The 12821-nt window shown below is 38.5% G+C and overlaps 1 protein-coding gene across 5 annotated transcripts in view; it reads right to left on the bottom strand.

The window, feature by feature from the left end:
- Positions 1 to 12821, bottom strand: part of VCL (vinculin) — a 113326-nt gene that overhangs the window by 41421 nt on the left and 59084 nt on the right. For 4 of the 5 annotated variants that reach the window (XM_025212720.1, XM_025212734.1, XM_006016281.3 and 1 more), the window contains exons 3-6: positions 11380 to 11530; positions 9788 to 9896; positions 5880 to 6002; positions 3194 to 3354 (exon numbers count right to left, since the gene is read on the bottom strand). In XM_025212720.1, coding sequence (XP_025068505.1) covers positions 3194 to 3354; positions 5880 to 6002; positions 9788 to 9896; positions 11380 to 11530 — 544 coding nt within the window. The remainder of the gene's footprint in view (positions 1 to 3193; positions 3355 to 5879; positions 6003 to 9787; positions 9897 to 11379; positions 11531 to 12821) is intronic. The other variant, XM_025212738.1, reaches the window with a different exon arrangement.

The following is a 12821-nucleotide window of genomic DNA, read 5'->3' as shown; positions in this document are numbered from 1 at the left end:
GGGGGGACTAATTATCACATGGATCACTTGTGGGGAATATCTTGAATGCACACACACACACACTGAGTAGTACTGAGCTGTGGGATCACAAAGGCTTGAAACGCTGTTGACTGATGGGGCCCAGTCCAATGAACTACATGGTAAATCATGAGCCTTTTGGCTTTGGACTAACATCATGCATCGTTTGTAGTTAGTATAACCACATGCCAAAGTGCTGTTTTTACAAGTATGTTTACGGAGTACCTGTGCTAAAACTTGCAACCGTTTTAAAAAAGGTAAAATGCATCATTCTAGATTAACTTAGTCTATGGATACCTGTACTAATTTGTCTATATGATAAACCGTGTTTATTTCAAGGTCAGTGCTTTCAAGTTTGCCCTTCCATGTCTCAGGGAGAGCAGGATCTGACAGTAAGGAGTGAGGGAAAGAACTGCAAGGGGAAGAAGGTGTGGTGGGGGTACGAAAAGGAAGGGGGCTACCTGACCCAGATTTATTCTCCCTGATGTAGCAGTGGAAAGAGGGGCAAATTCAAATTCAAGCTAAGCCTCCAAATATAAGGGGCCGTCATATATGTGAGTAAATACAGTATATATAAAACAGAAGCTACTGTACTAAGGCACTTATACTTAGTAAAAGTTTTTTGCATTCTAAAGGAATTTTGAAGGTTGCTGCTACTGAAGAGCAGGAATTTTGGAAAGGGTAAAATTACTCCAAAAAAAATCTTGGTAAAGGCTTCCTCTTGCTTGTTTGGGGTTGACATTCATTGGCAACAGATACTAGTAACATATTGGAAAATAAAAACATTAACAAAGCTATCCTTAAAAAAAACAAACAAACAAACAAACAAAAAACAACTTAGAACTGTTCCTATCAAATTCGACGTCTTGTCTTTTCATAACTTGACAGAGAGTATGTATAGACATTTGCTCTTCCAGGAAAAACTCTCCTAGGAGACATTTAACCCTGGCTGTCCCCAGCTTATTCTTCTCCCAGGACAGCCATTTTCCCTCTGGGAGAAACATCCTGAGCATCTGTACTCTTGTGGTTTCTCCTGGGAGACCAGCAACTCTCTCAGGAAAAACTGAGCATCTGTACATGATCATGCAGCAGTCTAGCTAACACTCAACTGAAATAATTTAAAAAAACCTATACACATAAGTATGGTGTTACAACTGGCGCACACAAAAAAAATGCACAGCACACAGTCTGCACACAGCACAAAATGTCAAACATGCTTTTTGGTTTTAGTATAAAAGCAGAAGTGTAGGGTCTGAAAGAAAGCTTACCTTCTAAAAGGTGAGAAAAAAGAGTAAGAAACAAACAGAAGAACAAAAACAAAGATGCATAAAGTAGTCATGATAAAGAAATAGTAGTGGTAAAATACTTCAGATGCAAAATAAGGGTCAGGACACCAATATGTAGGTCGACGTGGTTTAATCCCTTGCTCAAATTTGAAGTTAGGTTTCCTGAAACAACTAATGGTGAACTAACAGGTCTTTATCCCTAAAGATATTTTTTGAAATAGTTTGTTGTTTGCTGTTGTGCTACTATTCCCCCAAACCCTATCAGCAACCTATTTAAGGGGCCATTTCTTTGTCACTGTAGTTACCCAGGATGTAAACACATATAGGAGGCCTTCTCCAAGCTGCCAACATTTCCTTCTGCTGAGCAGCAGACATGGGACTGAACTGGCAACAGAGACATTTTAAAAGTTGACAAGAAAAGAAAGGAGAACCACGCCAGCACTCGCACGTTCCATCTGCATGACAATAATTTGGTAAACATTCCATCTAATCAGACCTCAGATTACACCCTCTCTCTTCCAAAATGACCGCACAGCCCAGAAAGCCCTTTCTGGAGGAGACAAGTAAGGACAATAGACAGTAACACTGGGTGCAGACAGAAAAGACAATTTTCACCTGATATGGCCACAGGACGTGGTCTATAACCATAACCAAATACAAGTGCAAAACTGCAGACTGCTTCAAAATGCCCAATCTGGCAAAAATCTGAACCCTCGTTTAATTGCATGAGGTTTCAGATGAAGACATTTCAAAACATAGCATCTTCTGTAATTTGCGTCTGCGTTGCCTGCTAGCCTCTGAGCTGTTTTCAGAAGGGAGAGGGGGAGCAGACAGAGTTCAGTCTAGGGTTTTTCAGCCTCTCCTGGAGGATGGGGCAGATGTATTGTAGGCCCCCCTACCCCGGCAAGGTGGGTGGCTCCAATTCACCCGCCCAGCGGGGGGAACCCCTAGGAGCTCCCTCTCCCCCTCCCATTCTGAGAACAGGGACAGGCTGGGACTGGAGGAGGGGTCATCGCTAAGGGAAACAGGCTGTATGCTGGAAGCCAGCAGCTAGATTCCCTCCCTCCTGGAACCAACAGTAAACTTCTGTTTGGCCTGGAGATCACTGCAACTCGGAACACTTCCTGCAATGCATTCTCAGTTACAGTGGGGAGCTGCACTTTTGTCTGCATGCGCTACCTCAACACTCAGGTAAATGCAAAAGTAAAAGATTTTCTCAGTTAATCACCACTTGTGGAACTTTTCACCTTGCTTCAAACAAAAACTTCAGTCAACATGACTGTGAGTTAACTTTTTTCCTAACACTTACAAAAGCGACTGGGTAAATAATGGGTTATGAGTACTTAAGTATTAAACCAGTTTTAGGCATGATTTCTATAGATTGAGAACCACTTTTGTAACCAACTTATTCCCATTTTGCTAGATGAGGTATGACTGTCACATGCTTCCCTCCTTTGGGAAGACTGCACTGCATTTTACAATTATCTTGTGAAGCCAAAGAAAGAAACCAAATTTAACATAAATCACAATCTCTTGAATGCTATCAGAGAGCACTTCAAATAAGCTGTTGGAACAAGTTCACATAATGTTCTTTTATAACCTTTCTATTATATCAAATCAAGTAAGAGTAACCAGTCGACAAGATTTTTTTGTTTTGTTTTTGTAAGAAAAAGGTAATAGCAATAACAGAAATAATATTATCTCAAAGACAAATTAGCTCCAATGATAATCTTTATGATAATCTTTTATCTTGATTCTCTTATGGTATGGTATCACACAGTGTAGCAAGATAAAATCTATAGACTCTATAATCAAATAATCTGAAAAGCATCATTTTATAGTTGCTATGGTAGGTCAAGCAGAATTTCCAAAAGGAGTAGTGAACATACCTTGCTAGCCCAGGCATCCTCATCCCAGGAAGTGAGTTGCAACACACGGATGATTTCATTTATCTCAGCACTCATCTTCTCTACTGTGAAGTTACGGTTTTTCAAGGCCTCTTCTATCCCTTGACTTTTACAATTTTTAGTAGTTACAAAAATCTTCATAGCTGTGAACATTGTACAACTGATTAGTAAACCACCAAAAGATCCAGTTCTTAAACAAGACACTCTCCCACTGTTTCATTCATGAACAGTACGTAATAGGATTGAATAAAACCATGGAGTCTGAGGCCTTTAAGATGCGTTCATTGGTATAATTAGGTCAGTCAAGTGCAGTATTTCAGAAATATATACTTTAGCTCACCGGTTCTAAACCTTTTTAGACTGAAGGTACCCCTCAGAAAATCCAGCTCTGTGTTTCCACTCATTTTTTGATTAAAGAAAAATAATGGAGCAATTCATGTTGCAAAGAACTCAGAAAGGCCACAACGGGTAAGAAGGAATGGGTGCCTGTAGATATGTGGGGCTCCTGCTCCGAAGCACTGTAATTACAGCGTATTCAAGCAATTGAGCATGCTAATTGCCATGTTCCAGCAGCCTTGGTGTCTCATGTATTCAGCATCCCCATGCTTCAAAACAGCAGAGAGAGCACTTTAACTACAGCTTGTTGAACAAACTTTAGTTAAAAGCATCCCCGCTGCCATTTTGAAGAGCAGGATGCTGAATACACAAGATGCTGGAAGCACTTTAAATTAGAGTGGTTCCCAAGAGTCGCTCTAATTAAAGCACTGCCCCATCCCTGGAGCACATGTAAAGACTCCCACAATTTTTGACACTCTGGATTCCTCTTTGAAAACTCTGGGTTTATACTGTGAATCATGTGTAAGTGTTTGCATACCTAACAGTATTCATATTGTTCAGCACTCCAGAGCACTCCTAAAAGGATCTTGTAACTCTTCAGGGGGCTGAGGGTTTAGAACCACTGCTCTAGTTTCTAGCTCATGCTAAAGCATACGCTGTCCTAACTTCACTGTTCTTGCCTCCCAGCTAAGTAGATTACACTGCCAAATACCACTACCACCACCTCTTAGTTTTCCCATGCAGATGCTTCTGTTTCTCTCCTTTTCCTTTTTTGCACTGATGTATCAAACAGTCAGCAGCAATACAAAATATACCATAAACCTATAATTTTCAGATTCTTGTGCGTTCCTACACCCATCTTTTCAGTTAAAATTCATGCCAGGGCAATAGCAACAGGAAAACCCCATGCACATTACTAAGATAATCACAGGAATGCACTAGACCAATACAGACACAGGCACTCTTGTCACAAAATGTTTCACCTTGCCTGAACATTTAAAATCAAAGCCACATTAGACAATCAACGTTTATAGCCCCATTTCTTCATCTCAGGCTACCTTTAAATTTTCTGGAGTCATCTTTACAGACTAGAACAGAAGCACAACGCTATAGGGGTGATTAGTAGTACCTCAATTTCTGCAGATGCAAAGGCAGTCCGATTCCAAAACCTGTCCAGTGCTTTGATTTAACTCAATTTAACATCAAGAGGAAGGTAGGATTTGAAAGGACATTACAAAGGCAAAGCCTGCTATAGTCTACTTGTACAACTTTGTCAAAACCCCTTCAAACCAAAATTCTATTATTCAGACAGCTACTCCATTGTGGATCTCCAAGCAGACAACTTTAGATATACTTTATGGTTTGTGTCATACACAAAGCATGTACTAGGGACTAGAAAGAAAGAGAGAGTAATTTTGTACTACATTCTTAAAACAAAAAACAGTGCTTAAACCTGCCACCCCAACTATAACACTTGAAAAAAATGAAACCTGGCACTGGAGAGAAGGAAAACAAAATCTGTTCACAAGTGCAAACAACTAATAGGCCAAGGTACTCTCAACATTATGTACTGCTATATCTTCTGGGTAAGATAGTCAGTCTCCCTAGTTGTAGCTCAGACCAGCACTCCCTGTGGCAGAGGACAGGAGTTTTGACAGAGGGCCAAGCTACTTCAGCAATGGGACTGGAAGTTCTAGACCCAAGAAACAGACAAGTGGAGGCCTCCTCCCTTTTAGGCTGTTCCCAGAATAAAATGCATCAGAAGCTTAAGTGTGGCAGGAATAGGTTCCATTTTCCCCCACCTTGCAAGTGTGCATGTGTGTGTGTTGAGGGGGAGGGAACAAGAAGATCTGTGAGGGGTTTAATTTGCTTTGTTTTTAAAGTGTATACATGTCTCAGCCTTTGACAGCAGCATCTAGACTACACTGGTGTGAGGCCCATTATGAACAGATGCTAAAAAATGTTAGGTCAACCATACAAACATTTTTTCATATAAATGCATTAATGCAAACAGCTATTTTAAAATATTTATTAAATGTAATACTGCAGTACATGACATGCATGGCATGTAAACACAACTCGTATAAATAGTATAGAGTTAATTTTTGCAAGTTATTTTAAGTTGCAAGTGCACAAAACTTAAAATGGGTAAGCTGGTGAAATAGCTTCTCTTCCCACCTCCAAGTTAGTGACAAATAAACCAAACACCTAAATATTTCCAGTCAATCTAAAAGGGACGTAAAGGCTGCTATTTTAATGGACAAAACACAATGCCATTCAAATCTGCATTATACATATGCATGTAATTGTATTAAATAGTCTGACCAAGTACCTGAAATAAGGACTGGCAATAGCTCCTTCACAGTGTTCATGGAATTCACCAACATGACTCTGTGCTCCTGATGAGTCAATTCCTGTTGTCTTTCATCAATCATTTTTGCCATTTTTGTCATTCCTAGATCAGAAGAGTTAATTCAAGTAATTAAGCTACGAATACTGTTTTTCCCTATAGTTATGAATATTCTGCAAGGAAGTCTAGCTTCCCACAGTTGAGCTTTCCAAACAAAAGCCAAAAACCTTAACAAGGCACAACAACTTTTAACCACATTTCAGTTGTTTCAGGGAAACTATACATAGTTTCTATCTGAAATTCAACCTAGAATATAGGCCTCAAGATTCTTAAGCCTTTTTGTTCTTCTTAAAAGACTAATGATACAAATGAGCTATACAGATATAGAATAAATGAATAGCTGACTTCAGAGAAGACAGTCAACTCATCATCTTATGACAAGATGATTTACTACTTTTTCCTCCTTTTACTTTAAGTCTCATTTAGATAATGGAGGATGGGATCAGCCAGTATCAGGGACGCATGGTTTGCTGCCTTTAGAAAATACTTGTCTGGAAGTTTTACTAGTATTATGGCATCCATTATGACAGAACAAATAAATACACAGCAAGTAGAATTACCCTCATTCTAAAATATTGTATACTATAATAGTATATTTACTCCAGAATAACATGTTATTTATTTATTTATTTATTTGAGGAGGAATATATGGTTCCCCCAGTAGTTCCCGATCACTTGAAAATGTGATGACTGATATATATTCTACTGTGGTCCCCACATAAATCTTAACTGTTGAAAGTATATTTACTCCACAATAACATGTTTAAGGATTTAAAAAACATGCCATGGAAAGCTGACATGGTTTTGAGGGTTTATACAAACTATACTAAACATTCTAAAGAGCACATAGGTGAGACCAAGACATCTATTTCAGGGTTGCCAATAGCAGAAAACTAAACTAACAGTAAATATATGCAGGTTGAATTTAGAGGTAAAATGTGAGACTAGTGGGATAACACACACCCAAACACAAACCTACACACACTTCCTGGTTTCAAAAATAAAATACTGGTCAAATATTTACTACCCAACTATAAACTATATAAGAAAGGACAGCTTGTGTCACAGAAGTATAATACTGCTACTCTACAGAACATAATGATCACAAATTTCAAGTGTTTCATAATCATCTGAGTCAAGCAAGTATCTTTCAAAATAGAAAAAAAATGCAAGTGGGAACTTTAAGATAAAAAGTAGTCCACAGGTACAGCAAAAGAAACAACCTATTGACTCTACAGGTTTACAAGGGAACAAGGTGGACATTGGGAAAATATCTACCTCAGATTCAGGCAGCAAAGATCCAGACACTATCAGAGAACAAGATGTCCAAGAGAGAGACAAAACAAAGCAATTAAAATCACAAGCTAACCAGAGAGTTGATTTTATCCAAAAGATAAGAACTCAGCAGAAGACCTTCTACCAAAAACATGCAATGTTTAGTAAATCATGGATGACTGCTAGAAAACAAGGGCTGAACTTAATTATACAAAAAAGATTTAAAAGATATTTCTGCGTGATCTGGCAATTACAGGTCAGTAAGGTTTACTTATGTATCAGGAAAACTGGAAGGGAAAAAGAACTCTAAAATACCTAGATGGACATGATGAGAACACATTTGGTAGTGGGGGTTTTTCAAGCAACAACAAAAAAAGAAATCAAGCCCCAGAGAGATGGCATGTTTATCACATTACACCAGTTTAACAGTCTTATCACCAGTGCAAAGAAATAGCGAACAGATAGCAACGAGAAGCTTCTAAACTAGGATAACTTCATCCAATCTGGTGCTGAATTATCCCTGAAAGAACAGGGTAAAAGTCTAATGGTACAAAGTTATGTCAATATTACCTGTCTTCATCCTACTTCTCTCCAATGATTTATAAAATTTCAGCATATTTGTAAAGGACAACACAAGATTCCTGGTAGACCTACGAACAGTTTATGATAACTCTCTCACAGCATGCAATAAGGCAGATAATCATGAGACAAGGAAAAAAAAGTATTGTCATGGATTAGAAATGTCCATGTATTTAAATGTGTGATAGATGACAAAATGAAAAAAACTGAGATAATTATGCTAGCCCAGACTAGAAAAGATTGAAGTTCCTCAGTCAAAACTTAAAATAGAATAGTAGATAAAATTCAGTGTTGAAAAAATATGCGGCTTATAAACACTGACATATATCATTTGAATTATTCACACACACTGTTAGATTCTAAATTAATTGCTGCCATTCAAGAAAATAGGCGTGTGCTTGTTGTGCACAGCTCAATGAAAAAGTCTGCTCAATAAGTCATGGCAATCAAAATACAAAGGAGGTAAGTGTCATAATGTCATCATATAAATCATTGATGTGTCATTACCTGAAATGCCATGTTCGGTTCTGCTAACCCAGCTCAAAAACAGTCTAGCAGAGGCAAAAGAAGTCCAGAGCAAATCAGTGAAAATGATCAGAGGCATGGAAGACACAGAAAAGACTAGGACTGCTGGTTTAGTGATAACAACAAACACCAGAGAAGTATATAAAACAAAATAAATCAACCAACCACATGAAGAAGATAGACTGGCCAGATTGGCCACATATTTATTTATTTTAATTTACTGAAGTAAACCAAGGGGATGCCAGTTAAAATGAAGGCAAATGATTTCTCACGGGTTCTGTTTTGGGGGGTTTTAAGCCATGATGCATGACCTACCATGGAGTTTACCACTGCAAGGTATCACTGCGGATAAAAGTTTATTGCAATCCCAAAGATTAGCCAGGAATACACATAACAGAAGAATTTATTGTTACATTGAAAAGGTTCCCGATATAAAGACACCTTGTACAAGCCAGCTGTTCTGATTTAATGAACCTTTTTCAAAATAGCTGGTAGTGGCCATTTGGGAGGTAAAGAAATAAAACCACTTGGTGGACCTCTGATTCAATTTACATCTTCTATTCAAATGCAAATTTATATTTGTATCTCAATTGCATTTTTAGTGTTTTCCTGTTCATCTCCAAACACTTTACAAAAGGGGCCAGCACTGTTATTCCCAATTTATCAATAGGGGAAAAGACAGAGAGAAAGGGAGTCAATTTTATCAAATGATCCCATAGGTCAATGGCAAAGCCAGGAATATAATCTTTTTTTCTCTTACCAGGTAGAGACAAACTGGGGCAGACATACTGCCTCTTTAATAGAAAGGCCTCATTAATGAGGTGAAAGATCATAAAACAGCGTTAGGCCAACTAGCCTGTAATAAAGAAACAGTGAATAAGTAGAGAAGAGAGAACCCTATCTGGCCTTCTGTTTTATAGCAGTGAAGCACTATTTTCTGGACCTCTTACTAATATCAAGATGTCAAACTTGTATTGTCATTTAAACTGTAACAGTCCAAGGAATGTTTTTAGGATGCAACTATCTCACTCTGTACAGAAGCTCATGACCCAAAACCTGGATTCAGCTGTTGGTGTTTGAAAGTATATAGCTTCCTATACTGTATTTTGTGTTATATTTTGTTGTACATCAAGAAGTCTATCTTCCAGCACATTGCTCCCTAAATGTAAAAGAAAAATGGCTTACCTTGGCTCCTATGCATACTGTGATACAATCTGACCCAATACTGGGTCAAATCACCGATATAGCATTTTCTAATGCGATTTACACTGCGTTCTCAAGAGAATACTTGTGAGGCAGAAAGCAGTGAAAAGATGACCTTTAATATAAACTGTTCCAGCAGACTTTCAAAAGGAACAGCTTTAACACTACTCAAATACACATGACTAAAAAACTTGGGACAACAAAGATATGCATAAGAGTATATTTAGAAGATACTGGAGAAATCTAACCTGGCCCCAGATTCTTTGTGTATGTCACTAAATCCTCCATAGTCTCCACCACCTCTGCCACAGTTAGATATTCCAAAATTCCCTTGCAGACACGGATGATTTTACGGACCTAAAAAGAAGCATTTAATTATTTAATAGGTCAAGCTAGAAATGCAAGGTTTATTACTGAAAAATAGAACAAGTACAGCATTTGGTAGCAGGGTTAACAAAGATCTGTGTGAGGTTTGGAATCTTGAATTAATTGCTTAGAATTTTTCAGCGACAAAACCCACATACAATCTTCTGTACTCCCAAAACAAACCAACATTTCTGTAATCTGAAATTACACATTCTGTTTCCAATAATCTCACACCTACCTCAAGATCTGAAGGACATCAGGGAAATATGTAAATTGTAAGAAAGTATATTCGACTCTTAGGGCACTAGGGAACATGCTGCACTTCTGTCTTGAAGAAAGACTGTGTTCTAGTTTGTTATTGATGTTTAACGGATAAAAAGAAATTACTACGCAAAACTTCCAGAATGACAGATTCCAAAGTTTTCCTAGGAAATGTTATCCATTAAACAGTTGTGCACATGCAGAATACATTATCCAACATTCCACTTAAAAAGGATGGATCCAACTCTAAAATCTTCCCGAAAAAATATGCATAAGGGGCATTTTATTCTCCTTTTGCCTCACAAGTTTTCTTAACTATGCTTTGAATTAGAAGTCCATGTTAGCCTTTTTACCAATCTGTTTTTAAAACACCTACCGTTTTTACATCATATTTCAGAGTGGTTTTCAACCTTTTTATACTTGAAACACCCCTCAATCAATTCAAGGCACCCTTTGGAAAATGCCAGCTCTTAATTTTCACTGTTGTTTTGGCTACACACAAATAATAGAGTGAATCCTTTGTTGAAATGAACTCAGATCACAACAGATCATAAGGTTTTAACACCATGAATTCCTACGTGAAAAATGGGTTTATCTTGAGAATCAGGTCTGCATACCTAACCATGCTAAAATCATGCAGGACCCCTTATCACCTTTGAAAGGATCTCATGGCACCCTGGTTGAGAATCACTGGGCTAGGAAATAGAGAGCACGTGGCAACACCCAACCTTTTCTGGAGGATTTAACTTACAGCACTGAATTTAAATGAAAAGCTGCCATTGCTGCTGGAAATCTGAACTAATACTCTTTGCAACAGTCCTCAAGCAGTAGCTTCTAATAATGATCTCCAACATTAAGTTTGTTCAATAGATATTAGAATATATTTTTATATTTGTGAGAATAAAACATTCCGGAGTAATAAAAAATATTCCTCTTTTGTTTACCTTGTGCATATTGGAACTGAGCATTTGAAGAAGCATGTAGCTTTAGAGAGGAATGAATTATTTTCCTGAACACTGGAACTATGATTAAGAAAACAAATACCTCACCATGATCATGTCACAGATCACTTTTGAAGTACTCATTAGAACGTTTTCCATCCATCCAAACTGGGCCCTTGTTAGATTTATACATGGAATCCTGGGAACTACTACAAATTAAGTGGATATTAGAGATACTCAGAACTGGGTGTTGCCAGTGTTACAGGGCCTACCTCAGCCTCATCAAAAGTCAGAAGCAAGTCTGATGTTCCAGAAAGTATGCCTCTTGATCCATCAATGAGATAATCACGAGCAGGTACTGAATAAGGATCTGCTTGTAGCATCTGGGCTGCTTGGACAAGTTTAGTGCAGGCATTCTCCACCCTATTTATAACAGTAAAAGACAACAGTTAATGCTTGTTCTAAATACTCTGCAGGAAGGGGGCAGATCTCAAAAGTTCAGGAAGCGTGGCTCTAGAATCTCAATCATTTGTACTTTCATATGCAAAACACCTCAGACCAACCATAGCTAGTTCTACATATTTTGAACTGATTTATGGTTTATTGTGCCCATGTAAACATTTTTTTTCAGTGATAAAATCAACTTCTTTGGAGCTTCATCTATCCAGATAACTTCTATAATCAGGAAGTTCCTGATGCTTCATCAAGATCATCTCCTGGAATGCCACACTTCCTGTAAACAGGTTTCACTTGCTTTATGCGGGTTCTGTATGTGCGAATTCATGCTTATGCAATGACCCTTTTTATACCAAAAATTTGTTGTATGCGAGGTAAATTCACTCCTATGCGATCGGTGTGGTGGAAGCCTGCAGTCAGCTGCTTTGTGCGATGCATTGTGGGAGTGATGCGCACCAAAATATAGTCTCCTGTGTGGATCTGTGCTCCTTGCTCATTGTCTGTGATATGTATTTCTGTAGTTGCCATCCCCATTATGATAGTGCCCTGTGCTGGTGTGTATTGTGCTGTTGGTGAGTACCAAACTTGTCTTGCAAAATTGGTAGAAATGGGTCTGGGAGTTAGTACACTCGAGGTCTTGGAACGTATCCCTATTTGTTACACTGTAAAGTAGGTTCCCTTTATGCAACTTCAAATTATGCATCACCTTCCAGGAACGCATGTACAGCATAAAGCAAGGGAAACCTGTACTATTATGTTCCTAGGAGGACTTAGTCTTTGTTACACAGTCAGCCATGACTGGAAAAATCTTTTTCCTACAGTCTGCCTTCCAAAAATAAGGCGTGCATGTTATTTGGGGACAAATTGTATGCAACAAAATACAGTAATAATAACCAAGCTTCTTCCGACTTAATTCACTAATGAAGATTTCATAGATTCATAGATGCTAGGGTCGGAAGGGACCTCAATAAATCATCGAGTCCAACCCCCTGCATAGGCAGCAAAGAGTGCTGGGTTTAGATGACCCCAGCTAGATGCTTATCTAACCTCCTCTTGAAGACCCCCAGGGTAGGGGAGAGCACCACCTCCCTTGGGAGCCCGTTCCAGACCTTGGCCACTCGAACTGTGAAGAAGTTCTTCCTAATGTCTAGTCTAAATCTGCTCTCTGCTAGCTTGTGGCCATTATTTCTTGTAACCCCCGGGGGCACCTTGGTGAATAAAACCTCACCAATTCCCTTCTGTTCCCCAGCGATGAACT

This window comes from Alligator sinensis, unplaced genomic scaffold (assembly GCF_000455745.1).
Source record: "Alligator sinensis unplaced genomic scaffold, ASM45574v1 scaffold109_1, whole genome shotgun sequence".
In the NCBI taxonomy this organism is placed as follows: domain Eukaryota; kingdom Metazoa; phylum Chordata; order Crocodylia; family Alligatoridae; genus Alligator; species Alligator sinensis.
Note: the sequence above shows the minus strand (reverse complement) of the source record. Positions and strands in the feature narration are given on the sequence as shown.